We start from the raw sequence: 24216 nt of genomic DNA, 5'->3' as shown, positions 1-24216 counted from the left end.
AACTATTTGTTTAAAACAATAATGTGGACGTTAGTGACAGTTTAATGCACCTCTGATGTTTTAAAGTTTATAGAGGAGTCTAAAGTCCAGTGACCCTGTCGGGTTTCATCAATTAGGACCAATTCAGTCCAACGCCGCCTGAGCCACTCCAGCTTTATTTTAAAATGAGCAGGGAAGTGACAGGAATATCAGACTTTGGGGATTTATGAAAATTTATCACAAGGTCAACTCAGATTTACATAAAGAGGTTGGCCCATTTATACTATAACCTGAGTATTAAAATTATCATATCAGAGTAAGCTGTACAGGATAAGTCAACAAGTTCAATTAAAGTACAATTAAATACGGTTATAAATAATAAAATTAAAATACAGTTTTATCTATTTATAATTTGATTTAACCCAAGTTAAATTAGAGTTTGGAATTGTTTTATATGAATTCAGTCTGTTTTCAGGAGCAGTTTGATCTATTTTCTTCTAATTCAAGTTAATAAACTTATTCAAATTATAATTTGGTTCATTTAAACACAAACCAGATTTAATGTCTGAATTCAGTCCATTTTTAGGAAAGTTCAGTCGAATTTCATGAAATAAAAATCCAACTTGATCAGACTGCAATTTAATCACAATTCATTTTCTTCTGATTTTGGTACAGTTCAGATTAATAAAATAATATATTTAATTGAACACAGCAGGTTCAGTTTTAGACCAGATCAGTCCATTTACATCAAATTAAACACAGTAATATTCAGTTTAATTCCAGTATTTTAATCCATCTGATATTTCTTTTTAATGACATATTTTTAGTTGCAATTATAATCTGAAACAAAGTCAGTATATTTCAGTATAATGTTTCTTTTTGAAGGGAAGTGTGGAGTTTTGTGACTGTTGTTGGTTTGTTTAGTGACAAACTGAGCTGAGGTTTAAAATTGCCCCAACCTTTCATAAGTATCATTTTAATGTAGACATTTTGACATTTAAACATTGTTTAAGTTTTTTACATCAAGGAGGAAACTTTCATGAAGCTTTTTATTTCTTTTATCTGAATCAATTATTATTAAAATGAAGACTGACAGTCAGTTAAAGGAGCTGACATTCAGAAGTCTGATGTATTGACTCAGAAAGTAAAAGAGCCATAAGAGTCGTGTTTCCTTGAAGCCATATGGAGAAATTAACATATTTATGGCTTTTTTCCATCTATTGAAGCCGGATGATGGGATGAAAGTGGCTGTTCGCTTCAGTATTTCCACTGAGGAGCGCAGGTATGATTGCTGCAGGAGCGTCTATCAAAGGCGTCCTCGGTGTGTGAGTGAGTGTAGACGAGCTCAACATCCACGCCTGTTATCTGCCGTTTCCACCCCCCAGCAGCTGATTAGGCTCCGTGCAGAAGGTCGCAGGTCGGGCAGCCGTGTGCACGTGGAGCCAGCACTCCGCCGGCCCGTGAATCGACTCATTTCTGCTTCATGAATGTTTCATGAGGATACAGCGATTCCCAGTGAACACATCCAAGTCCAATTATCACCCTCCACACTCCAGCCTCTCTCTCTCTGTCACACACACACACCCGTCAGTCCGCCGCCATCTGAAGTGTGATGGCGTTAATCATCTGTAATGGTTGTTGGTTTTTGGTTCACTAATAACACAACTGACAGCTGCTGGTTCGAAGTCTTTAAAATGACGTCTGAGGTCTTCAGGTTTACAATGAACTGCATCTGAAAATATCTGAAGAGCAGCGAATGGATGTGGACGAGGAGGATGAAAGTAATGAAAGCTAACGAGCTGTGTGGGCTGACTCGGTGAGAATAACCTGAACATCAGCTCAGACTAGTTCACCTTTCAGGAGAGATATCTTTATACTGCTGCTGCAGATTTAATAAGTCACCTCCTCTAAACTCCTGGTGCCTAAATATATGGAAAAAATAACACCTGCTGCCCTTCATGACAGAGTTTTTGACTAATATCGTCTTATTGTTGAGTAATGAGTCATTTTAGTCAAACCTTGATAATAACATCATACATGTTCTCATGCAATTGTCTGTTAGATCTTAGGGTGACTCTCAGCTGCTAATAAACCAAATTTTGGTTGAATATTTGTAAATTTGACTGAGTTATGTGTTTGCTAAGGACGCCGTCTTGAACTGGATTGACTCCAAATGTCAGTCAGTTGTAGATGTATATTTAATGATTGCTTTATGAAAGTTTGATTACAGTTCATTCAGTGGTTTTAGATATTTTACTAACAGACAAACACCTTGCACACACAGACACGGGGAAGAAGATTATCCGCCTTTTTGTCTTCGACAGCGAGCGAGAATAAGACGACTCGAGACTTTTGCACGGTTCTGCCTCAGCTGCTGAGGATGTTTGCTGTTAGCGCAGTTCACATGATTCATTTGAACATTGTCAGAAAATTAAAAATGAGGTTTTTGTTGTTGATTTTGCTCTTCCTGCTTGTAATAATAAACTTTTTTCGTCTTGCCGTCACATCTCGAGGTTCAGAGGGTTAAACTCCTAAAGCAGGGGTCTCCAATCCTGGTCCTCAGGGCCACCATCCTGCAGGTTTTCCTTGTTCCTCTGCTCCAACACACCTGATTCATGGTTAAATCACCTCTTCATGTTCTGCAGAAGCCTGTTAATTACTCATTGATTCAGATCAGGTGTGTTGGAGCAGAGAGACAAGGAAAACCTGCAGGATGGTGGACCGGAGGACCAGGGTTGGAGACCCCTGTCCTAAAGTATCCTCATTAGTGCATTTTCTCCTTCAGGTCCACATATGTAAAAAAAATATTAAAAATCAAGCAACTAATCAGTGTAACCTAATCCTGTTTATTCCAGCAGCAGAAACTCTGCCTCCTCAGGTGTTTTTGTGATTTTACCTGCACACCATCATGAACTCGTCCCCTTCCTTCCAGGAGGCTTCCTGCGGCGGAGGCTGATCCCAGCTCCCCTCCCCGACACCTCGTCTCTGGGCAGGAAGGCCGGCAGTCAGTGGGTGGACCTGCCCCCGCTGGGGGGCGCCCTGAAGGAGCCGTTTGAGATAAAGGTGTACGAGATCGATGACGTGGAGCGTCTGCAGAGGAGGAAGGAGGTGGTGGGCTCAGAGGTGAGGAGCAGCTCACAGTTCCAGTCAGCAAACAGCTCGGTGACGTAACCTTTGACCTGCAGCTCACAGCCGACAGGTCAGGGATGATAATGAGGAGGAGGAAGAGAGCCGACGGCTCGTTGACCTCAGCAGCAGAGCGATGAGCTGCGTCTGATGGAGGAAGAAACTCTGATTTGTTTTCAGTTAGTGAAAGATGATGAAGGTGTTTGAGTGTGAGGGGTGTGTAATAAAAGCTCTTTCTTTCCTTTCCTTTCAGCAGCCTTTCCAGGACGTAGAAAAGGTGAGCAAAAACATTTCTTTCTGCAAAAACATCTTTACTTTAGGATCGTAACAAAAAAACAGAACATTTTGAACAGCACCAAAAACAAAAGAACATTTTGTCTGAACTGTATGAGAACTGTCGAAGAATCAAAAGAAATGTTCAAGCTGCTGCCAGTGGCTCATTAAGGTCACCATGGTAACCACTCACCTGTGCCTCTCACTCCCTGACTGCAGGCAGGAACGGACTGAAAAATAAGCCTCAAACAAACAGCCACACTGCAAAAACATTAAATCTGATTTTAAAAACAAGTTAAAAAGTGCCTTCACTTATCGATTTAAAAGGAATATTTAGAGTTTAAATATAACTGAAGTCTGAAAGCTCTGCGTTCTGGGAGGATTTGAGAGAAAACTGTAAATCTTGTAGCAGTAAGAGACACACTGGGTGAAAAAAAACAAAAATATCAATGTTTTAATGTATAACTTATATTTGTATGAAATAAGAACTTGTTTGCAAAACAAAAGTGACATCATTAAGCTGAATATTCTGTTGAAAAATCTCCCAAAATCATCAAACTTAAACTGTGACTGTATAAAATTATTATTAATCCATTATTTTTCTTGCATTTCTTGGTGAATTTTGTTTGCATTGAGCTCATTATTATAATAAATGTGTGAATTCTGACTCAGCCTTCACACCAAACTAACATTTGAGTGGTGATGGAGCCTCATGTTTTGTTGTAAAGAAACCAGATACAGGATATAAGGTTTGAGCTGAGCAGTTCCAGAGCTGCTTCAGTGTATTTAGGCTGGGAGCAGAAAGACTATTTTCTGTTTTTCACATCTGTAGGAGCAGAGAGTTGACATGTGATCCACCTGGTGTCACCTGCTCTCCTCAGCTGTCTCTAATCCTCCGTCCTGCAGATTAACTAATTTTATCTTCGGCTGACTCTTAATTAAATCCATCTGTGGACACAGACCGAAGATTGGCGTAATCCTCATCCCATCCATGAACCGCCCAGCGCTCAGCAGCAGCAGGGCAGAGCCTCTGCACGGTTCTGGTTCTGACCCGGTGTCTGTTTACTCTGCAGGGTCTGCTGTACTTTAACGCCCGGCTGAGGATGCTGGAGAAGCGGCAGCAGCAGATCAGGGAGCTGAGGAGCAAACACGAGCAGCTGAAGGTGGAGCTGGAGGAGGTCAAGAACCGGCTGATGCTCCAACCGAGCAAATGGACCGGAGAGTGTGAGTACCAAGAACCTGACAGATTCTGCTGAAAGAACCTGAATTTAAAATCAAATCGTCTCTTTCCTTTCTCTGCCCCGACAGTTGATGTGGACCAGGACCTGGACCGGGAGTCCCAGGAGTACCTGGAGGCTCTGGCTCAGGCGACGGCAGAACTGGACTACTGTGTCAGCCTCTGCAAGTCCCGCGTGATGATGGAGACCTGCTTCGACATCTCCACCAGTGTTACCACGGCGATGCAGGACGGTCAGCAGGACATGTAGACGTTACAGCATCGCCCATCCGTGTCCAGAGAGGACGTAAAACCTGAGGAAAACTAAAGAACAAGGAGGGAAACATGTTTAAGAACTGACTGATGGGTTCTGCTGGTCCTGGATCAGATCAGTGAAGACAAGCAGGAAGTGCCTTTCTATTTATTATCCTCTGTAACTCAATTATTTAAGCTTTTTTTTTCCTTGTTTATTTTTATTTTGTATTTATTTGGTTATTTATGGTGCTAACTGACATATTTCTTATGCAACATTAGTTAGAAAATAGTGAGTTAATAAGAGAAAAACAGACTTTGGGTTTTAGTCAGAAAACTAAATATTTGACTGCTTTCAGAGTAAAGACATCTGTTGTTTCTGCTGGTTTTTGGGTCAATGTTTGTCTTCAGGAAGGTTTTCCTCCTGAGGTTTATGAGCTGAAGTAGGTATTTTTATAAATCTGACATAAAACTCAGACTTCCTGCAGACTCCAGGGTGAGTCCAAAAAGATCTGCCTTCTTTTAAGTTTTCTTCTGTGTGTCTTTGGTTGCTTTTATATCTGTGATAAAAACAAGCTGCTAACAGAGAATTCAGTTGCTGTAAACTGATTATAAACAACCTAAAGAAGGATCCAAAGACTCAGTTGGATGTGAAAAACACAGATTTACCTTCAGAATGAGACGCTTGTCTCACCTGAAACTACTTCAGTGAGTAAAAAAGGTTTAGACTCGAGCTTTCTGTAAATTTGTCGTCCTGCTCAAACATCAAATGTTAACTTCTGTAAAGCCTTTTATAGAAACTGTGTAAATAATATAAAGCTCCAGTTGTGTAAAATGTCAATAAAAAAGAATGCAATAATTTACAAATCTCATAAACTCATTTGATTCACAAAGAAACAGTAAACTAAGAAAGTGTACCATTTATTAGAATATATATATATATATATATATAATTTAAAATGTTATAAAAGCAATATCTCAGAGAGTTGGTTTAGGGCCAACAAAAGGCTGTAAAAGGTTTGAATCAGAAACATCTGGAGGAACATTTTGTAACTAATGAGGTTAAATGGCAGCAGGTCAGTCAGAGGAGTGGATTAAAGGCTGAATCTGTCAGAAGTGAAGATGAGCAGAGGTTCAGCAGTCTGTGAAAAACTGTCTAAAAATACCTCAACAGAAAGAGAACTTTGAATATGCTGTCCACAAATGCTGCTTAAAGCTCTATCAGGCAAAGGAGAAGCCAGATGTGAACAGATGTGTCTCCTCTGGACCAAAGAGGAGAACTGTTCTGAGGTCAGCCTGCCTCTCTGATGGTATGGGGGTGCATTAGTCCAGGTTTTAGAACAACATCTGCTCCCATCCAGGACTGTTGAACAGACAGAACGGGACAACCTCAGGTCCAGATGTTTACAGACTGATGAGGGAAACATCTGGAACATCTTTAAGACGTGTTGTTGCCAACAAATGCAAAAGATAGCTTTTATTTATTTATTTATTTTTAAATGGTACAATTTCTTAGTTTGAACATTTAATGTTTTCTGCATGTGAATACAAAGTGTGTCTATGAGATTTGCAGATCATTGCATTCTGTTTTTGTTTACATTTTACACAGAATTGAGGCTGTAAATCTGTCGCCTTGTTTCCTTGCTGTAATGAGGAGATCCGGTTCTCCAGGTGTGACTGATGGACGACATGCTGTCCATGTTCTGTTACCTGCCTGCAGATAAATAACTCCCACAGGTGGCAGCTTGTTGGTGACGTTTAGTTTTCATCCGTCTGTTTGTGTGTAAGAATCTGCGGACGGCTTTGACTTGTTCAGGCAGGAGGTTACGGGCAGTTTAAGGTTGATATTTCTAACCTGAAACCTGAAACTGAGACTCGTTATCATCACAATGTTGTATCAAAGTCCATCCATGAAGACAAACCTGGAGCTGACTGAGAACTTTGTGTTTGTTTGCTGAATATTTCCTCATCCGTCTGCGTTCAAACCTCTCAGGCTCTTTTTCAAAACTGCTGCATGAAACTTTCTCTCCTTTTTTGAGACATTTTTTCTAAAGTTGTTTGTTTTTTTCTGTGAAGTTTCTCTTTTAATATTTGCCCTTTATTAACAGATCCAGATGTTTTTTTATTTGTTTGTTTTTTTACTGTACAGTTTTCTAATCATTTCTAAGGAGCGGAGTGTGGAGCAGGAGATGTACAGAATCACTGAGTCGCTTCTTCACGTCCGAGTTAATAAAGATAAGAGTCCGTTCAGATAAAAAGGACAGGTTCTCCTGTTTGTTCAGTGTTTGTTTCATCTGAAGGAAACTGTTGGGAAAGTGCTGCTTCCCCCGCCTCAGCTGCCTGTCAGTTTGCCAGAATCTTCTCGGAGCTGATGGAGAGTCTCTATCCAAGGCCTCACCGAACTCCTCCAACACCTGAGCCTTCGCCTCAGCAACAGCTCGCTCGGCCCGCCGGTGCCCCTCAGCTGCCTCTGGAGTCCTACCATCCATCAGGGCCTGATAGGACTCCTCTTTCAGTTGGACTGCCCCCTCACTCGGGGCGTCCAGCACCGGGTTCGAGGACGGCCACAGCAGATCAGAACATGGCCCACTCGGACTCAATGTCCCCCACCTCAGCTGGGATGCAGTTAGAGCTCTGCCGGAGGTGTGAGATAAAGATCGTTCTAACAGGTTCTTCTGACGGTTGTTCCCAGCAAACCCCCACAATGTTTGGTTTTACCAGGTCTGTCCAGCATCTTGGCCCACCATCTGATCCAACTCCCCACCAGGTGGTGATCAGGTCACAGCTCTGCTCCTCTTTTCATACGGCTGCAGGTCAGATGGCACCACTACCAAGTCTGTCATCGATCTGCAGCCTAAGCTGACCTGGTGCCATGTGCACCTATGGACACCCTCATGTTCGAACGTGGTGTTCCTTATAGACAAACTGTGATCAGCACAGAAGTCCAAAAACAGAACTAAACTTGGGTTCAGATCAGAGAGGCCGTTCCTCCTGAATAAAGTTCAGTCTTTACTAAACCTTTTTCTCTGAAGAAACAAAAAACAAGAATTAAAGAGAAAACATTGAAGAGTTTGCTGAGATTTGATCCAATTTAAAGAACACGCCGTGCTCACGTAGCGTTCTGTTTGGAAAAAGCTCGCAGTGATTTGTTCCTAAAGGTAAACAGTGTGGACATCTGATCTCTGGACTGAGTGAACTTTTAATCAGAACACAATTAAAACAAGCATTTTTTAAATCTATGGGCAGAAGTCTGATCAATGTCAGACAGTAACTTCAGCTCACAGATTCTGTCTCTGAGCTACGTTCTGCAGTTTGAAAAATGCTTTTAAGGCTTAATTTCTTCCAATTTCTTGTTTTTCTTTTCTCTTTTAAGCTTCTGTATGTTAAAATATCTCATGGACAACTGGATAAATGTTTATGAAACTCGCAGAAATCAGTCAGTGGAGGTCCATCTACAACTAATTCACTTTTGGAGTCAACCTGATTCCTGATGGCTAAATCAGCCGACCGACCCTAAAAATATAGAATAAAAACTTAAACTCAGTCAGTTTCACAGATTTTTTGTTAATCCTTGGTGTAGCAGAAGCTCAGAGTCATTCCCAACACATACCTCTAGCGAGACACCTCTGGACTTTATGCATGTTGTTGTTTTTAAGGTTTGACCAAAAATGCTACAACTTTGTCTTCACTTAGTCTAAAACTCTGGTATGAAAGGTAGCGGGCGATATGCATTCATCAAGAAAAATGTTTGTTGTGTAAATATGATTTAGTGAGATAACCAATCTATGCTGAAAACTCAAATTTAGGTGTTTGTGAAACATGACCGGACACTGATCAGCCTGTATGGATCAGGACTCTGGTGGGAGTTTTTATCTTGTTCAAACAGAAACTTTGGGCCTCGGGTTCAGAGTTCAGACCCAGATGGACATAAATACCAGAGTCCCTGTCCTGCTGCAGGTCCAGGTCTCTGAGTCCTTCAGTAAAGATGGTGTCCAGTCTGTTCCTGTTGATGTTGGTGGTGTGCGGTCTGGTCGGGGCTCGGCCGGGGCCAGAGCACGATGAACCTCAAGGTGAGTCTGTCTGTCGACTGATGCTTGTCAGAGTTTTAGTCAGATTATCTTTGAATTCCTTTCATTGAGGACTTTTACAGTTAAAGTGAGATTACTTCAGACTAGTTTGATATTATGAATGTTTTTGTCATTATCTGTTTATTTAATTTTCACTCTGTCTGTGACTTTTTAACTTTTGTTCCTTGCTGCTGCCTGTCTTTGCCAGGTCTCCCTTAAACAAGAGATTATTAATCTCAGTGGGATCTTTCTGGTGAAATAAAGGTTTTATAACGATAATAATAATAAACACTTGACCTCTGACCTCTGACCTCTTGCAGTTAAAGTGGCGTTCTCTGCCACGCTCCTCAACAATCAGAACTGGACCTCTCTGGGTCCGTATGAGAAAGATGAAACTCTGAAGTTTGAGAGGGTGGTGACAAACATCGGCAACGGATACGACCCAGCGACAGGTACGACTCACCTGGTCAGGTCAGGTAGAACGTCAGTCTTTGCTTTAAAGTGGTTTTGATTTAAAATACAGAAAAAGGACCTCCAGGTTTGGCCTGAACCCATCAGGACCTGTAACACTTGAAATCTTGATCTTTAATGTTTGTTGAGTGACATTCTAGGCTGCTGTTCACCTGATCGTTCCTTTCTCAAACCAGTTACTTTAAAAATGTATCGTTACATCCTGATCTCACCTGAAACTCTGCAGGCTCAAAGAAGTTCATCTTTGTTGGAAATAGTTTGGCTCACAACAATCACCTTCAGTCCTTCTGCTCTCCTGCAGGTGTCTTCACAGCTCCTGCTAAAGGGCTCTACTACGTCCAGATCACCGGGATGGTCGGCAGTTCAGGGACACTGAACGCAGGACTGAAGAAAAATGGAGAGAACATGTTTGCCATCCACCAGAAAGCAGGAACCCAGGCCAGCGCCTCCAACGGCATGACTCTGGCCCTGGAGCAGGGGGACCGGCTCTTTGTCCAACTCTGGGCAGGTCAGACCATCGCAGATCAGAGTCGCCTCAGCACCTTCACCGGCTTCCTGGTCTTCCCCATGTAGGCTGAGACTCCTTCAGCTTCCAGGAGACGCTGTGAGGAGGGTCCTCCTGGACCTGGAGACACACGAGGGTCAGAGTTTGAATCAGTGACCAATCAGCTGCTGTTACTGGGGTCAACCATCCACATGGGAGGAAGTGCCATGCCATTTTTTGCAGAATCTGTGCACGAAGGACGTCCAAACGTCCCACTCTGACATGCTGCTGCTGTGACAGTGGCTTTAAGAGATAATATGCTGATTTGCACAGTGTGAAGATGACAACATGCTGCTGTCTTTTGTCTATAAAAATAAAAATATGTAAAAATCACTTGATACTTGTACTTGAATATAATTTGTGAACAATAAGAACTCACATCTCGCTCTCAGGCTTGCTGCCGCAGAGTCCACGGTGCTGCTGCAGGTAAAAGACTCACACCTGGAGTCAATCACTCCTCTTCCTCCCTCCTCCTCCTCAAACAGCCTCCCTGTCCAGCTCTTTACAACAGGCAGGAGGATAACAAGCTTTTAAAACCGTCATGGTGCAGCATGGAGGACAAGAGATAAAAATGATGATGAGATTGTTGTTTTAAATGACTGAAATTGGTTTATTTATTTATTTATTCTCATCTGACATAAAAAACAAATTAATACAAAATCAAGACATTGTGTTGATAAAGATCAGTCTGCTGGTCCAAATCCAGCCCATAAAACAGGATAAATTAAATCAAATCAGAGCTCAGAAATGGTTAATGATGACAGTGTTTCAGCTCGATCTCAGCGCCGTAGGACAAAAACAAACACAGCGATGAGAGGATATCCAAATGTCAACTTCCCTGATTTTTGACCCTCTTCACCAAAAACTGAACTCATGAAGTGATAACCTCCAGAAAGAGGAACTGCTGCACCAAAAACAGCTGGGTTCACCTGAAAATCTTTAATAAGTTAGTGAGCAGTGATGGTCCTGAAGGTGTGAAGGTCGTTCTGCATCTGGAGCCAAACGTTTATCTCTTTCCTCCATGTTTGTTCTCAAGTGAAGGGGAAACTCAAAACTTTAATTAGTTACTTTAATTAAAATTATTCCACACTCCTGTTTAGCTTCTGTGATGCCTTTTTAAGATTATTTTGTCCTATTTAATATTTATACAGAGTGACTCACAGAAACAAGAAAAACATGGAGAATTGTTTGACGCCAATGAAAAATGAAGGAAAGTAAAAAATCCCATTTCACTCAACAGCCACACAAAAATACTGAGTTAATTGATTTAATCCAACGAGGAGGAGGATGAAGATACAGCTGCACCTGCAGGTTGAGTTCCTTAATCAGTGTCTGAGAAGAAGACGACTCAGACCAGGGTTTTGTCTCAGTGGGGAAATAATCTGGCCAATTTAGGACCCGAGTTTGAATTTGATTTAATTCAATGATACACAACCGGAGCTGATCTGGACCTGTTTTCTTTGACGCTCTGGAGAACAAAAGTTAAATGACAGTGATTGAAAAGGTGGGAAAAGCAGACTGAGGAAGGTCAAAGAAGGAGGGTAAGGACAGGGGGAGTGGATGATGGACAGACAGGGGGAGGTCCAGAGTGTGAGACAGAAGGCTTGTCCAATGACTGGAGGCGCAGTTGAGGTGCGGCCCTGATCCAGTTTTTAAATGAACTTTATTTGTGTGACAACAAAAATCCAAATAAATGAAACAATCACGGCTAACGTTAGCATGGTTTGTTTGAGCAAATTTCAGTTTGACTCTCAGTTAAGTAGATCTTGGTGGCTTCTCGGTAATCCAGGTCACAATAATCCTGAATGTTGGGATTAGACAAACGGACTTCCTTTCTTGGGTTTTATGGACATTTTACCTCTCAATCAAATGGTTTACCCAGTTTCTGGGAACAAAAACCAGTGTCCATTCTACACCAGTTAGGAAGCATGGATTGAAATAATTTTAAGTCCTTTAAGGGAACAAAGTGCTGAGTCATTTCATATCTCCACATACAATCCAAAACTGGCTGTTTTGGTGGTCCATCAGTGCAGTTGTTCCACTAAGATGAAGGATGATTGTTTGGCTCGGTTCTTACCCAGACACCTCAGGTCCTGGAAGATCTTCTTGAGATTGGTCCTAAACCTCACCCCAATGAAGCCGTAGACCACCGGGTTCAGGCAGCAGTGCATGTAGGCGACGGACTGAGTGACGGTCAGGGCAGTCTGCCAGGCATCTGCCTCTTCACACGGCAGCAGATGGAACATGCTGACAGTGTCATACAGCAGAACAGAGTTATAAGGAAGATGGCAGGTGATGAACACCACCACCACCACTAACACCACCCAAACCGCTTTGTGTCGGTGGAAGTTTCTGGCCTTCATCAGGGCGACGATGACGGCGGTGTAGCAGACGATCATGATGATCAGCGGCAGGAAGAAGCTAAAAGCCAGCTGGATGCTGGGAGAAGCCACCTTAACTGTTTTTGCTGTTTCACTGTCCTCAAATCTCATCTCACAGACGTACTCAGGAGCAGTCAAGGTCGGTTCCTCTTCTTTGGTCTCAACCATGACGGTTGTGCCGTTCATCGGCTCGTACCACTGGTAGAAGACGAAGGTAGGGATGGACAGCAGGATGGCGCAGACCCAGACAAAGGCGCAGATGAGGAAGTTGTATGACAACAAGCGTAGGCGGAAGTGGCGGTGAGCATGAATGATGGCGATATAGCGGTCGATGCTGATGCAGGCAAGCATCAACATGCCGCTGTAGAGATTAACGCTGTAGGAGCCACGCAGCAGCTTACAGGCCACCTGCCCCATCGGCCATGAATACAGCTCGTTGTAAACGATGAAAGGCAGAGCGAGAACGAACAGCAGGTCAGCGATGGCGACGTTTAACAGGAAGATGTCAGTCATGGACTTGGTGTTCTTGTAGAGTGCGTAGGTGATGATTACTAAGATGTTTCCTACAAAGCCCAGGATGCAGATGATGGAGTGAACGTACAAGCTGAGCACGTTCTTCACACTCTGTTGGATGTTGAAAGTGCATGGCCCGATCACTTCAGCGTTGTAGTCACTTTCAGAGTCTGTATAATTCAACACCAACTGGTTCAATATTAGTTCCTCCATGGAGGAATCTGTCTTCATTTTCTGAAACAAACAGAGAAAAAGTTGAACTATGAAAAATGACAATGAAGGGAAATCATTTTTAGCAGCTTTAGTATTTCTTTAATTACCAAGAAACATGTTTAGTTATCTGTTTTCCAAAACCATTGCACCCATTATCAGCCATTACTAGTATCTGGAGCCAAACAAAATCCAGATGGTCTCCACAGCCTGCTGACCTTTTAAATGTTATAACTCAGTCAGTTTTACAGATATTGAGCTTAGATTCGGTGGTGGTAGTAGCTGAAAATGATTTGCAACACATACTCTGAGCATGAGACTTTTTCTCCTTCTTCTTCCAGCTGTTCTCTTAGCGAGTCCTCCTCCATCTAACTCTGTCTTCTGTGTCCCCTGTCCTCACTCCAACTTCCTCCATGTCCTCTCTAACTGCTGGAGATCATGACTCGATGACACCAACAGGACCACATCATCTGTAAATAGCAGAGACAGAATCCTGAGGTCAGCTAACCGAACCCTGAACCGAGAAATTCTGTTCACAAAAGTCACAAACAGAATCTGTGACAGCGGGCAGCCCTGGCAAAGCATAAAAACCGTACTGCTGCTCACAAATAGTCACTTCCTGTCTGAGTCGAGCTGTTATTTCCCACTGGCTCAAATCGATGCAACACGATGAGTAGCACACAGAAACAAGTGTAGTTAAACTTAAAAGGCTTAATTAAAGTCTAACATAAGTAACAAACAGCCAGGCTGCACTCAGGAATGAGGAAGACTGTGTCTCTGTGAAATCAGCTGCTCACACCTGCAGATGATTGCAGCTGAAGCTCCTACCTGAAAAATGAGGGCCTGGTCCCAACCCTCGCCCTCCACCCTACGACCCTCAGTCGAAGTGCACAGAAGGGTTCGTGTGCTCAGGTTACAAGCATGCAGATATTAAAGAATTGGGTCAGGACAGGTTATATCATCGGGTTGTGCCTCTGCGTCATAATTGTGACATCCAACAGGGCGGACCGGTCGCTGTTTTGGTATTTTAAGAAGGTGCCAGTACGATTTTAAAAGTACAGTTTAGGTATTTCTGCTTTCCAAAGTCATTGCAGGAGATATTTGGCTGTTCAAATGTGTTTTGTTCTGACTTGTTGAATACGGAGCAAAGTTTGATAGTATTCACACCTGTACAGCAGAGTGAAACAAGAATTATTTCAATACTTTACATTTAAAAACTGCTTTGTTCGTGACAGAAGCAGCTCGCTCTGTCACCACTGCCATATTTCTGCTGTTTAATTCAAAACTTTACACGCAGCAATGAATTGTGGTTGAATAAGTCCACCTGGATGCGGGCTCAGACGAAGGCCGGATGTAGTACACAAAGGGGGCGGGGCTAAAGACCACTCCGGAGAATTGGGACGCAAACCCTTCAGCGTGAACGAGCATCTGAAGGACACGAGGGTGGAAGTATGAGTATTGGGACGGGGCCAATAAATGTACACACTTCTGCAGCATGAGGCATCCTGCCTCATTCAAAGATCAACATGAGTCTAGACTTCAAGGTTTGCACATCAGAAAGGAGCAATTTATCAAGAATCATGATTTTTTATCAATATTTTAATCGACAAAGGAGCAAAAATAACTATCTGCACTTTATATAAACCTATTTCTGCCACATATCTGCCACAGAGGCATGTTTAAATTAAATATAAACTATTTAAATATAATAAATATAACCCTACAAACCGCTCGTTGGCTTCAGACCATTTTAAAGTAAAATCTTTTCTTGTTTCTGAATCCGTTCATTTGTTGATCTTCCTATTTGTTTTAAAGCCCCAGTTTCCTGCAGGACAGATCTCGCCGAGCTGCACTTCAAACCTGGAAACACTGATAACAATCTGACAAACAGCCCCAGAGTTTGCATATCCAGGCAGGAATAAATACACAAAGGTGTGAAGAAGTCACCGGAATGTGAAATAAAAGTTAAAGATTAACGGGAACGTCATAAACAAGCGTTAAACCTGAACAATTCCCTAATGGTTCCTGTTTGCTTCAGTTTCACAAACAATAATAATAAACCAATAAAGAAACTCAATCTGACTGCTTCTCTGAAACATTCCCAGTGTTCAAACTGATCAGACTTAAACACTTTCTCACCTGGAGCTGATTTACAGACACGATTCGTCTTCATGCATTGAGGGAACAGAACAGAAGTTCAGTTAGTTTCCCCTTTCAGTTCTGGGAACTGTGTGAAAATGATCGGTTACATCCTCATAACTTCAGGCTGTAAATGAAACTCATCAGCCGGACCTGACCTGGCAGCCGAAGTCCTCCTGTGTCTCCAACAGGTGGTGCTCACTTACCAAAGACAAGAGCAGGACTTCCTCCAGACTGAGAAAAGAGCAGAAGTGAAACAGATACTGAGCTCAGATTTGATGTGGTGGTAGCTGAAGAGTCCTCCCCAACACGTACTCTGAGCACCAACTGATCGCCCAACATCTGCGTTTAAAATGATGCCATCGACGACTACAATCACCTCTGTTTGTTGGCAAAATATTTCATAAACCACCGGATGGATTTTAATGAAACGTTTAGAAAGGAATGACTGGATGAACATCTAAAACTGATGAACATTTGGAGTCAATCCGATTCAAGATGCTCCCTTTATTCCATGTCTGAGACTGAAGTACTGATCCGATCCAAACACAGAGTGGAAACTAAAAGAGTGCGTTAGAAGGTACGGATTATTTTATTAAATGTACTGGAGTCTCATACAGACCCTCTTCTTTGTATTTTTTCCTGTAATCTCTGTTTCTTGAAACAGTTTTCAGAGGTGGAAGAGTTCAGTAAAAACAAGAATCCTCCAGTTTCTGGTGAAATCACAGCTTCTGAATGTTAAACAATATCACTTTCTGGATATGTTTTTATTCTTGTTCTAATGTAAAGAACCTTGGTGTTATTTTTGATCAGGTTGAGCCTTTTCAGCCCAACATTAAAAATGTTACCAGGACCGCTGTCTTCCATCTACGTAATATCACAAAAATTGTGATACAGAAAAGCTGAACCATGCATTTGTCACAACTAGGATGGTCTGTTATAATCATTTATTTACGTGGTGTCCAACAAAATCTTTAAAGTCTTCAGTTGTTCCAGAATGTAAAGTACAGGAAGAGCCACCAGCAGGATGTGATTCTGACTTGTGTCCAGCAGGTGAAGCTGTTTGTTTCCAATCTTCCCTGAAACCTTTGGTCCTGTAACAAACATGCTGAGCTGCTCTGATTTACAGAAGAAAACACAAAGTTTCCTGAAGCTTGAAAGAGAAAACCAAGTCACATTTATTTAGATAACACTTTCTCAGCAACAAGGCCATTCAAAGTGCTTTACAACACAGAAACAACAATCAGGTACAGAATCTAATACAGCAAACATCATAGAAACATCATAATCAAATATAGATCAATCATGTATAATCTAAATGAAATCATAAAACTAAACATTACTAAACATGAGCTAAAACAGTCAAAATAGTAGCTAAAATAATCTAAATAAAATCATGATAAAGCTAAAGCTGAACTAAACAACAATTAGGCTAAGACAGTCTAAATATGAGATAAGATTAACTAAACTAAACTGGATGTACAGGAAGGCTAAATAAGCTAACATAAACTGAAACATGATAATGTTAAACTAACGGTACAACATTGCTAACTAAAAGTACCAAAGGCCCGCTAGACAGCCAACATAAGACTTACTAAGATAACTAAACTAAAATCACGATAAAGTTAAAGCTGAACTAAACAACAATTAGGAATTTAACAATCTAACAATATTTAAAATATGAGCTAAGATAAACTAAACTAGACTAAATGTACAGGAAGGCTAAATAACGGTGAAGACGGTGTGTGTGTGTGTGTGTGTGTGTGTGTGTGTGTGGACTTGTATTTGCTACATTGTGGGGACAATTTTCCTAACACATACTACCTTGTGAGGACCAACTGGTCCCCACGAGAAGAAATTATGTTTTTGGGTTAGGGGTTTGGTTTAGGACTAAGGTGTGAATTGAGTTTAGGTTTGGTTTACGGTTAGGGTGGGGGTCAGGGTTAAGCTGTAGAAATCTATGGAAGTCAATGGAAAGTCCCCGCAAAGTTAGCGGGACAGACATGTGTGTGTGTGTGTGTGTGTTGTATGAGTGTGTGTGTTTGCAGATAAGTCCATGAATCACGTCACAGAGGCCATTGTCTTTGATAATGATGGAATGTTTATCAGCGAGCCCAGAGCAGATCCACAGATGTCCTTAAGCAGAGAACAAGGCCATTCAAAGTGCTTTACAACATTTTACACAAAAATACAGAGTCATAAAACACACAATATCTAAAATATCAGCTAAGATAATCTACACTAAGTAACACACAAGAGAACAGAAAAGCAAAGATAAACAGAACTAAACTAAAGGAACCGAAAGGCTAACTAAGAGTACCGAAGGCCAGCTAAGAGTTAAATACATTTGAAGAAAAGGCCAACTAAAAGGTTCAGTGTAATAAAAACTAATGTTGCTTCAAGTCAACATGACTTTGATTGTTGGGAAAACCAGGAATCTGCAGGAGGAACGTCTGGAGATTCTACAAACTTTGCTTTTTTTGCCTTTTTGGAGGAATGTTTTGGTGTTTTTAGATTATAAATGATGACTTTATATTTCTGCTACAAACAAGAAGGATTTTCTCTAAATAACCAACAAAAGACAAACACATGAGTTTTGGTTGGAAATAATGATTCAGATGTTTGAGAATTAATGTCAACAAAGCAGAAAATCCCAAACAGCTCCAGATGTTTCAGATTAATATCCAGGAAAAAAGATGAACTCCTTCAGTGGCTCCTAAACTGCAGGAAATGATGCAAACAGCTGGTTTTGGTCCCAGCTGCAGCGGATGTGATGAAGTTCAGGTGAGTGTGGGAGCAGCAGGACGCTCTCCAACATTTTCAGACTCCGCTGTGTCGTCAGCAGCAACATAATGAACCTGAGAGATCCAACACAACAAAACAGGAGCTTCAGGTGGATTCAAGTCTTCTGTTTGTCCCACTTTCTGCCTCCTGTTGACTTCATTCTGTCTCTGCTTCGTCCACCTTCAACAGCTTCTGGGACATTTGGACAATATTGGACCTGATGTGTCTCCAAGCAGCTTTCATGGTGCCACAGTGGAGTGGAACACCACCTTCCACCCTCTCCAACCTCCTCACACACACTTTTACACATTAGTCTGGCTCCTAGTTTACATTTCAAAGCACTGAAGTTCAGCTTTTAACTTACATCGGTGTCTTTCAGAGGCTTCTTGCATCCTGGAAACAGAGAGAGAATAATCTGAGTTGAAATGTTCTGATGTTTGTTGACTGGTTCTGTTCTGATCTGAACGGTCTCACCTCTGGTTCTGATGAGACCAACAGTGATTCCCATCATTAGGATCAGTCCTGAGACGCGCAGAGTCCACATGATGGACTTTAGAGGAGAACCTGTGGACAACATGGTTCAGAAGGTCCATTTCTGTTTCAATATGTGACATTTTTATTCTTTGCATGAATAACCAATGACCTCTCTGTAACAGGATGATGGAAACTCCAGAAAAACAGGAAACATTTGATGTTAAACAGACAAAATAACTCACCTTTTCCTTTGCTTTCCATTTCCCACTTTCCTAGTTTAATATCTGACAGAGAAACCAAAATACAAACAAACTTCTAAACAGATTACAACTTTTACACAGAAATAAAAAACATGTAGCTTTGGTTGATTTCTGTTTTTCATCTTGTTCTTATTTACTGACTAATTCAAATCCATCCTACCTGCAGAGACAGGTGGGTAATGAGCTTCTATCTTCACTTCATTTTCTTCAACAAACTGGCAGCTGAATCTTCTGTTTCGGCCATTTTGATGCTTCACAGTCAGAGAGGAAACACAGTTTGTCTGACCTCTGACCTTGTACCCATCACCTTCAGCAGTCAGCTGAGTTCCTGTCTCATCCACCCAGAGGAGGCTGTTCTCTGGACAAGAAGACTCGTATCTCCTCAGAGAACAGTGTAATGTAACGTCTCCATCCTCTGTTGGACCAACATCTGATGGAGAAACTGAAGGAAAACAAGAAACAACTGATGTTAAACAGACAAAATAACTCATCTTGTGTTTCTTTCTTTGTCTCACTTTTACTTTGTGATTGTTCTGTGGAAACATTACAGCTCTGAGCTGACATTAATTAGAAAACAATCAGGAAATCTCTCCATCTGACAAATAAATAATGACAAATGCTTCTTTCATTTCCTGAAAGCAGACATCTAAATCTAAAGTCCCGTCTGCACTCGGCTCCCTCATGTTAAGGACCATTCAAAGACATTCAGGTAACTGAGAAAAATCTTCATTCTGATGATAGAAACAACTCCTCCATGCAGGAACGTCAGTGTTTCACACAGAGTTATTAAGAACAACTGAGTCTGACTGTCAAAGTGTCTTAGGAGTCAAAATACTCACTGCTCAGGACATTTAGANGAACAGAAACTGTTCACACTCAGCCTGGCAGCTCGAGGGGAACTCGGAAGAACTTTTCCATCCTGAACCTCAGTTTGTGTCTTCATGTTTCCATGTCTGTTGTACAACCAGCTAACACTGGAGCATGGCTCAGAGGATGGACTGGAACAAGACAGAACAACATCATCTCCAGCTCTGTGATGGACGTGTCCTCCATTGGGACCTGCAGCAGAAAAACAAACATTCAGACAAAACTTGAACACAACACGAACTAAAGATTTGACGTCAAAGTAAAGGAGAGTGTTTCCAAATCCAAGGGTGTGTTTTTACCATCCCTCCATGTTTTCTGCCTGTTTCTTCCTGTTCAGGGTCACCTGGAGCTGGTCTCTGACCCAGCAGTGAGGTCCCCCCTGAACAGGTCAACCGTCCATCAGAGGACGACACAGAGACAGACGAGACAAACAATCAGACATGTCCACCCTCACAGTTCTGCTGCTTCCAAACAAACTGAAAACCAACTTTAGAAGAAATCAACTTTAAATGCAACTAAATGGTCAAAAAGACCAGTTAAAGACATGATCTAGTTTCAGATGGAGTCTTTAGTGTCGAGTCTGTCTGTGGAAGACGCGGAAGATCTTTACATATTTGGATTTCTGATAACAGGATTTCTGCTGTTTGGATTAGGCAGTTACCTGACTTATCATCAAATTTGTTTGATGGGTTCGGCAATCAGCAATCAAACTGTGTGGTTACGGGAGCTGAATCGCAAGTTGGATGCACTCCTTTTACAGGACTGCAGACTGAATTGCGTTTCTGGAACTCATGAATAATATGGGTTACATCTTGGAGGAAGTTGCTCACTCGAATCAGGCGGAATGGACCTGGAATTTGGCTGTTTGGATTCGCCATTGAGAAGTATCTGCAAGGCTTTTCAAGGCAGACGGAAACAAGTCTGCCTGACCCAAAACAATTACTGTTTGTTAGTGAATATGGCTCCCCTAGGCTGACCTTGGTCAGCTATCTTGAAATTTCTCCTGGAACTATGTAAACAAGATGTTCCCCTCTGCCTAAGGACATCTGTGGATCTGTTTAGAGCTGGCTGATAAAAATTCCATCACATTATCAAAGACAATGGCCTCTGTGACGTCATTCATGGACATATCTATAAACACACACACACACACACACACACACACACACCACACTGTCTTCTCACTGTCTCTACACACACACAAACACACTCACTTTCCACTGTTTCTGTCATCTCCCTCACTCCAATCTCCCCCTCCTCCCTTCCCTCTCTCTCTTAGTAATCATTATGTTGGCTGTTTTCGCAGGCGTCTGGTACCATTTAGAAAGCTCGGTATCATTAGTTTAGCATTCTCATGTTTTAGCTTATTTACCTTACCTGTACACTTAGTTTAGTTCTGTAAATGTAGTTTATTTTATTTTATATTAGCTAAAGCACTCTGGATTGCCTTATTGCTGAAAAGTGCTATATAAATAAATCTCACTTCACTTCTCTCAGAAGCTCCTCCTCTGACAGAGTGATGTCACTTCCTGTCCTTTGGGCGGAGAAAACAGGAAGTGCAAAGTGTTGCAAAGATCTCAGATTAGACAGCAGCTCAACTCAACTTTATTTATCCAGCAGCTTTTAAACCCAAAGTGTTGAACAAAGTCAGACCAAGACATTCAGGAAAACAATCAGAAGAATAAAACTAACCTGGTCTCCTCTAAAGTCCACATGATGGACATTAGAGGAGACCAGGCTGGAGAATCTGTGGACAACATGGTTCAGACGGTCCATTTTTCTGAAAAAGATCTTGTTTTTACACAGAAGGTGGGCGATATCCAATCTATCCTGATAAATGCTGGCTGTAAACTACAATCCATCCTACCTGCAGAGACAGATGTGTAGTGAGCTTCTATCTTCACTTCATTTTCTTCAAAAATCTGGCAGCTGAATCTTCTGTTTCGGCCATTTTGATGCTTCACAGTCAGAGAGGAAACACAGTTTGTCTGACTTCCTAATCTTGACCTAACACCTTCACCCTTCAGCTGAGTTCCTGTCTCATCCACCCAGAGGAGGCTGTTCTCTGGATAATAAGAGTCGTATCTCCTCAGAGAACAGTGTAATGTAACGTCTCCATCCTCTGTTGGACCAACATCTGATGGAGAAACTGAAGGAAAACAAGAAACAACTGATGTTAAACAGACAAAATAACTCATCTTGGGTTTCTTTCTTTGTCTCACTTTTACTTTGTGATTGTTCTGTGGAAACATTACAGCTCTGAGCTGACATTAATTAGAAAACAATCAGGAAATCTCTCCATCTGACAAATAAATAATGACAAATGCTTCTTTCATTTCCTGAAAGCAGACATCTAAATCTAAAGTCCCGTCTGCACTCGGCTCCCTCATGTTAAGGACCATTCAAAGACATTCAGGTAACTGAGAAAAATCTTCATTCTGATGATAGAAACAACTCCTCCATGCAGGAACGTCAGTGTTTCACACAGAGTTATTAAGAACAACTGAGTCTGACTGTCAAAGTGTCTTAGGAGTCAAAATACTCACTGCTCAGGACATTTAGAAGCCCATCTGTGCTGTATTTGTCCCTGAACTGGCAGATGTAACGTCCAGCATCCTCAGCTGTGATGTTGTTGATGATCAGAGAGCAGTTTCTGCTCAGACTCAGCCTGGCAGCTCGAGGTGAACTCTGATCAACTTTTCCATCCTGAACCACTGTCTGACCTCCAACGGTTAGATGTTGGTCGTATAACCAGTTAATTGTGGAGCACGGTTCAGAATATATTTTACTGTAACAATGAAAAATAACAACATCTCCAACTCTGTGATATGGAGAGATGAATCCTGCACTGATGCCTGCAGCAGAAAAAGACACTTTTAGAAAAAAGAGGAGAAACACAAACATCATCCACAGACTGGAATGTAGACTTCCAGATTTATAATTACAGGAAAAAATGTGTCGACACCACCTGCAGTGAGATTGTTATAAAAATTCTTAATCATTTAGTTTTTACTTCAAAGCTCTTAAAATATTATATATTTGTAATAAATAAATCATCGAAGAGTTTGTTTCTGTTCCCTGAAGCCAAACTTCAGTTTCCTGAGAGCCTAAAAATGACCTGGAGCCACTTTTTGTTTTCCTCCTGATGGAATCAGACAATCTGTCCAAACTTAACCAACACATTCCTGTCGTAGCTGTTTCCACAAACATGTCTTCATTTTTACATGTTGATCAGAGCTCAGAAACTTCTAACCTTCAACATTTGAACCCAAACAGATGTTTACCTTCAAACTGCAGCAGAACAATCAGAATGAACTCCAGTACGGCCATTTCTGTCCTTCTGTCAGCTGCGGAACGACACCAGGAGTTTCTTCTGCTGCACAGATGAGGACGGTGTTTCCTTGATGTTGATGACTCAAAGGATAAAAATATATTATTCCTGCGGCATTCTGTGAATTTGCTTCCTGGTTGCTCAATTTTGTTCCTGGTTGGCCAACTCCCTAATCATCTCCAGCTGCAACAGATCCGGTCTTCAGCATGTTGGGTACTTAAGGCTGCAGTGAGGATCAGATCGGTGCTGGAGAATTGCTCGCTTTGGAGTTCCTGGAATCCTGTTGGACACAAATGGAAGGAGGAGTTTTTGTGATCCGATCCGTGCTGCTGTCTGTCTGCCTCCTCCTGGTAACCTCACTCTCCAAGCTACAAACATTCGTCTGTAAATATTCTCAGTTGAGTTTTCACCACTGTTCCTTGCCTACACCTCACAGTTAGTGCAAAGTCATCACATTCTCTTTTATCAACCGAATACTCACCTGTGATTCTCCTTTTCAACCGGCCCTGCTTCCCTTCCACCCTGTAAATAAATACACCTTTATCCTTGTCTCCTGAGTCTGTCTGTCACCCGACTGCTCGCCTTTTGACTTATTTGGTAAAACCTGACACTTCCTGTCGTTAGTATTAAATGTTTCCTCTAAATAAACTAAAAACACTTTGATAAGAAACAAACTTCAGTTGTTTTAAAGTGAACATAATAGATCAACTAAAGATGTTTTTTTGAACTGAGTTTTTAGTTCCACATAACACTTTTAAAAGTCTTCTCCTGTGAGACCAAACATGTTCTCACAGGAGGATGTAAAGTACCTGTGTGTACTGTTGTTAGTAACAGGGTACTAACAACAGGTACCTGTGAGTACCTAACAGAAATACCAACATTCTGAAGCATAAATAGTAGAAGAAGTGAGAACTTTATGGGAGTAAGAAAAGTTTGTTCACAGAAAATGTAAAAAGTTCAGACAGCTCTAAAGTTAGTGACATCATCAGACTCCATTCTGTGGAAAAATCTCCTAAAATCATTAAACCTAAACTGTGTTTGTGTAAAAACTGTTAAAGATCTAAAACCCCAGTTCAGTCGTAGAAAGTCCAACTTCCTGTGAGCCGTTTGAACTCTGAATGATGTTTCTGCTCCAAACAGGCCCGGATTTTACCGCTCCCTTCAACCAAATCCAGATGTTGTCTTTGGGCTCATTTTATCTACGTTTTCTACAATTCAGGCACAAAATTCAATGTTTTTTATTTACAAGCCTTTCAAAAGCTGCGATGTCAACAAAAACTGAGAGAAACAAGAAAAACCACAGAATCCTGAAATGCTTCACTGCTTAAA

At 41.5% G+C, this 24216-nt stretch overlaps 5 protein-coding genes across 14 annotated transcripts in view; 2 read left to right on the top strand and 3 right to left on the bottom strand.

Moving 5' to 3' along the window:
• The window catches only part of kif26aa (kinesin family member 26Aa), a 44427-nt gene extending 38306 nt beyond the window's left edge, over nucleotides 1-6121 (top strand). For 2 of the 3 annotated variants that reach the window (XM_037981437.1, XM_037981435.1), the window contains 4 exons: nucleotides 2912-3102; nucleotides 3359-3382; nucleotides 4452-4602; nucleotides 4687-6121. In XM_037981437.1, coding sequence (XP_037837365.1) covers nucleotides 2912-3102; nucleotides 3359-3382; nucleotides 4452-4602; nucleotides 4687-4865 — 545 coding nt within the window. In that variant the 3' untranslated portion in view covers nucleotides 4866-6121. The remainder of the gene's footprint in view (nucleotides 1-2911; nucleotides 3103-3358; nucleotides 3383-4451; nucleotides 4603-4686) is intronic. The other variant, XM_037981436.1, reaches the window with a different exon arrangement.
• Nucleotides 6122-8799: 2678 nt separating this feature from the next.
• Nucleotides 8800-10261, top strand: LOC108251249 (complement C1q-like protein 2). Its single transcript, XM_017441475.3, has 3 exons — nucleotides 8800-8916; nucleotides 9234-9365; nucleotides 9686-10261. The coding sequence occupies exons 1-3, from the start codon at nucleotides 8832-8834 to the stop codon at nucleotides 9955-9957; spliced, it is 489 nt and encodes a 162-aa protein (XP_017296964.1). The 5' UTR covers nucleotides 8800-8831; the 3' UTR covers nucleotides 9958-10261.
• A 278-nt stretch (nucleotides 10262-10539) lies between these two features.
• On the bottom strand, nucleotides 10540-15276 carry LOC108251250 (C-C chemokine receptor type 6). Of its 5 annotated transcripts, none has more exons than XM_025002918.2 (3): nucleotides 15172-15276; nucleotides 13339-13502; nucleotides 10540-13056 (listed from the first exon to the last, which is right to left on the bottom strand). In XM_025002918.2, the coding sequence occupies exons 2-3, from the start codon at nucleotides 13345-13347 to the stop codon at nucleotides 11953-11955; spliced, it is 1113 nt and encodes a 370-aa protein (XP_024858686.1). In that variant the 5' UTR covers nucleotides 13348-13502; nucleotides 15172-15276; the 3' UTR covers nucleotides 10540-11952. The 5 variants fall into 5 exon arrangements, with proteins under 5 accessions (XP_024858686.1, XP_024858685.1, XP_024858684.1 ...); XM_025002917.2 differs by lacking the exon at nucleotides 15172-15276 and adding an exon at nucleotides 13861-14001; XM_025002916.2 differs by lacking the exon at nucleotides 15172-15276 and adding an exon at nucleotides 13639-13817.
• A 1992-nt stretch (nucleotides 15277-17268) lies between these two features.
• On the bottom strand, nucleotides 17269-24210 carry LOC108251247. 4 transcript variants are annotated; one of them, XM_025002922.2, is made up of 7 exons: nucleotides 22841-24210; nucleotides 22103-22411; nucleotides 18850-19131; nucleotides 18672-18713; nucleotides 18430-18519; nucleotides 18320-18348; nucleotides 17269-18241 (listed from the first exon to the last, which is right to left on the bottom strand). In XM_025002922.2, exons 1-7 carry the CDS (start codon nucleotides 22884-22886, stop codon nucleotides 18071-18073), a joined length of 969 nt encoding a protein of 322 aa, XP_024858690.2. In that variant the 5' UTR covers nucleotides 22887-24210; the 3' UTR covers nucleotides 17269-18070. The 4 variants fall into 4 exon arrangements, with proteins under 4 accessions (XP_024858690.2, XP_037837384.1, XP_037837383.1 ...); XM_037981456.1 differs by having other exon boundaries at nucleotides 17269-18029; XM_037981455.1 differs by lacking the exon at nucleotides 18672-18713.
• Nucleotides 24141-24216, bottom strand: part of LOC112449958 (leucine-rich repeat-containing protein 4B) — a 3955-nt gene continuing 3879 nt past the window's right edge. Inside the window, exon 4 of the mRNA XM_025002921.1 lies at nucleotides 24141-24147. Coding sequence (XP_024858689.1) covers nucleotides 24141-24147 — 7 coding nt within the window. The remainder of the gene's footprint in view (nucleotides 24148-24216) is intronic.

Source organism: Kryptolebias marmoratus, linkage group LG19 (genome assembly GCF_001649575.2).
Source record: "Kryptolebias marmoratus isolate JLee-2015 linkage group LG19, ASM164957v2, whole genome shotgun sequence".
NCBI lineage: Eukaryota > Metazoa > Chordata > Actinopteri > Cyprinodontiformes > Rivulidae > Kryptolebias > Kryptolebias marmoratus.
This window is presented reverse-complemented; position numbering and strand designations above follow the sequence as displayed.

Bases quoted from the DNA above. Each gene is read 5' to 3' on its own strand.
- LOC108251247 (XM_025002922.2), bottom strand. From the start codon at position 22,886: ATGGCCGTACTGGAGTTCATTCTGATTGTTCTGCTGCAGTTTGAAG. The intron at 18,520-18,671 runs GTGAGTTATTTT...TGTTGTCCACAG, and splicing joins AATGGAAAGCAAAGGAAAAG to GTTCTCCTCTAAAGTCCATC. The intron at 18,349-18,429 runs GTGAGACCGTTC...CTCTGTTTCCAG, and splicing joins TGGTCTCATCAGAACCAGAG to GATGCAAGAAGCCTCTGAAA.
- LOC108251249 (XM_017441475.3), top strand. From the start codon at position 8,832: ATGGTGTCCAGTCTGTTCCTGTTGATGTTGGTGGTGTGCGGTCTGGTC. The intron at 8,917-9,233 runs GTGAGTCTGTCT...GACCTCTTGCAG, and splicing joins AGAGCACGATGAACCTCAAG to TTAAAGTGGCGTTCTCTGCC. The intron at 9,366-9,685 runs GTACGACTCACC...GCTCTCCTGCAG, and splicing joins CGGATACGACCCAGCGACAG to GTGTCTTCACAGCTCCTGCT.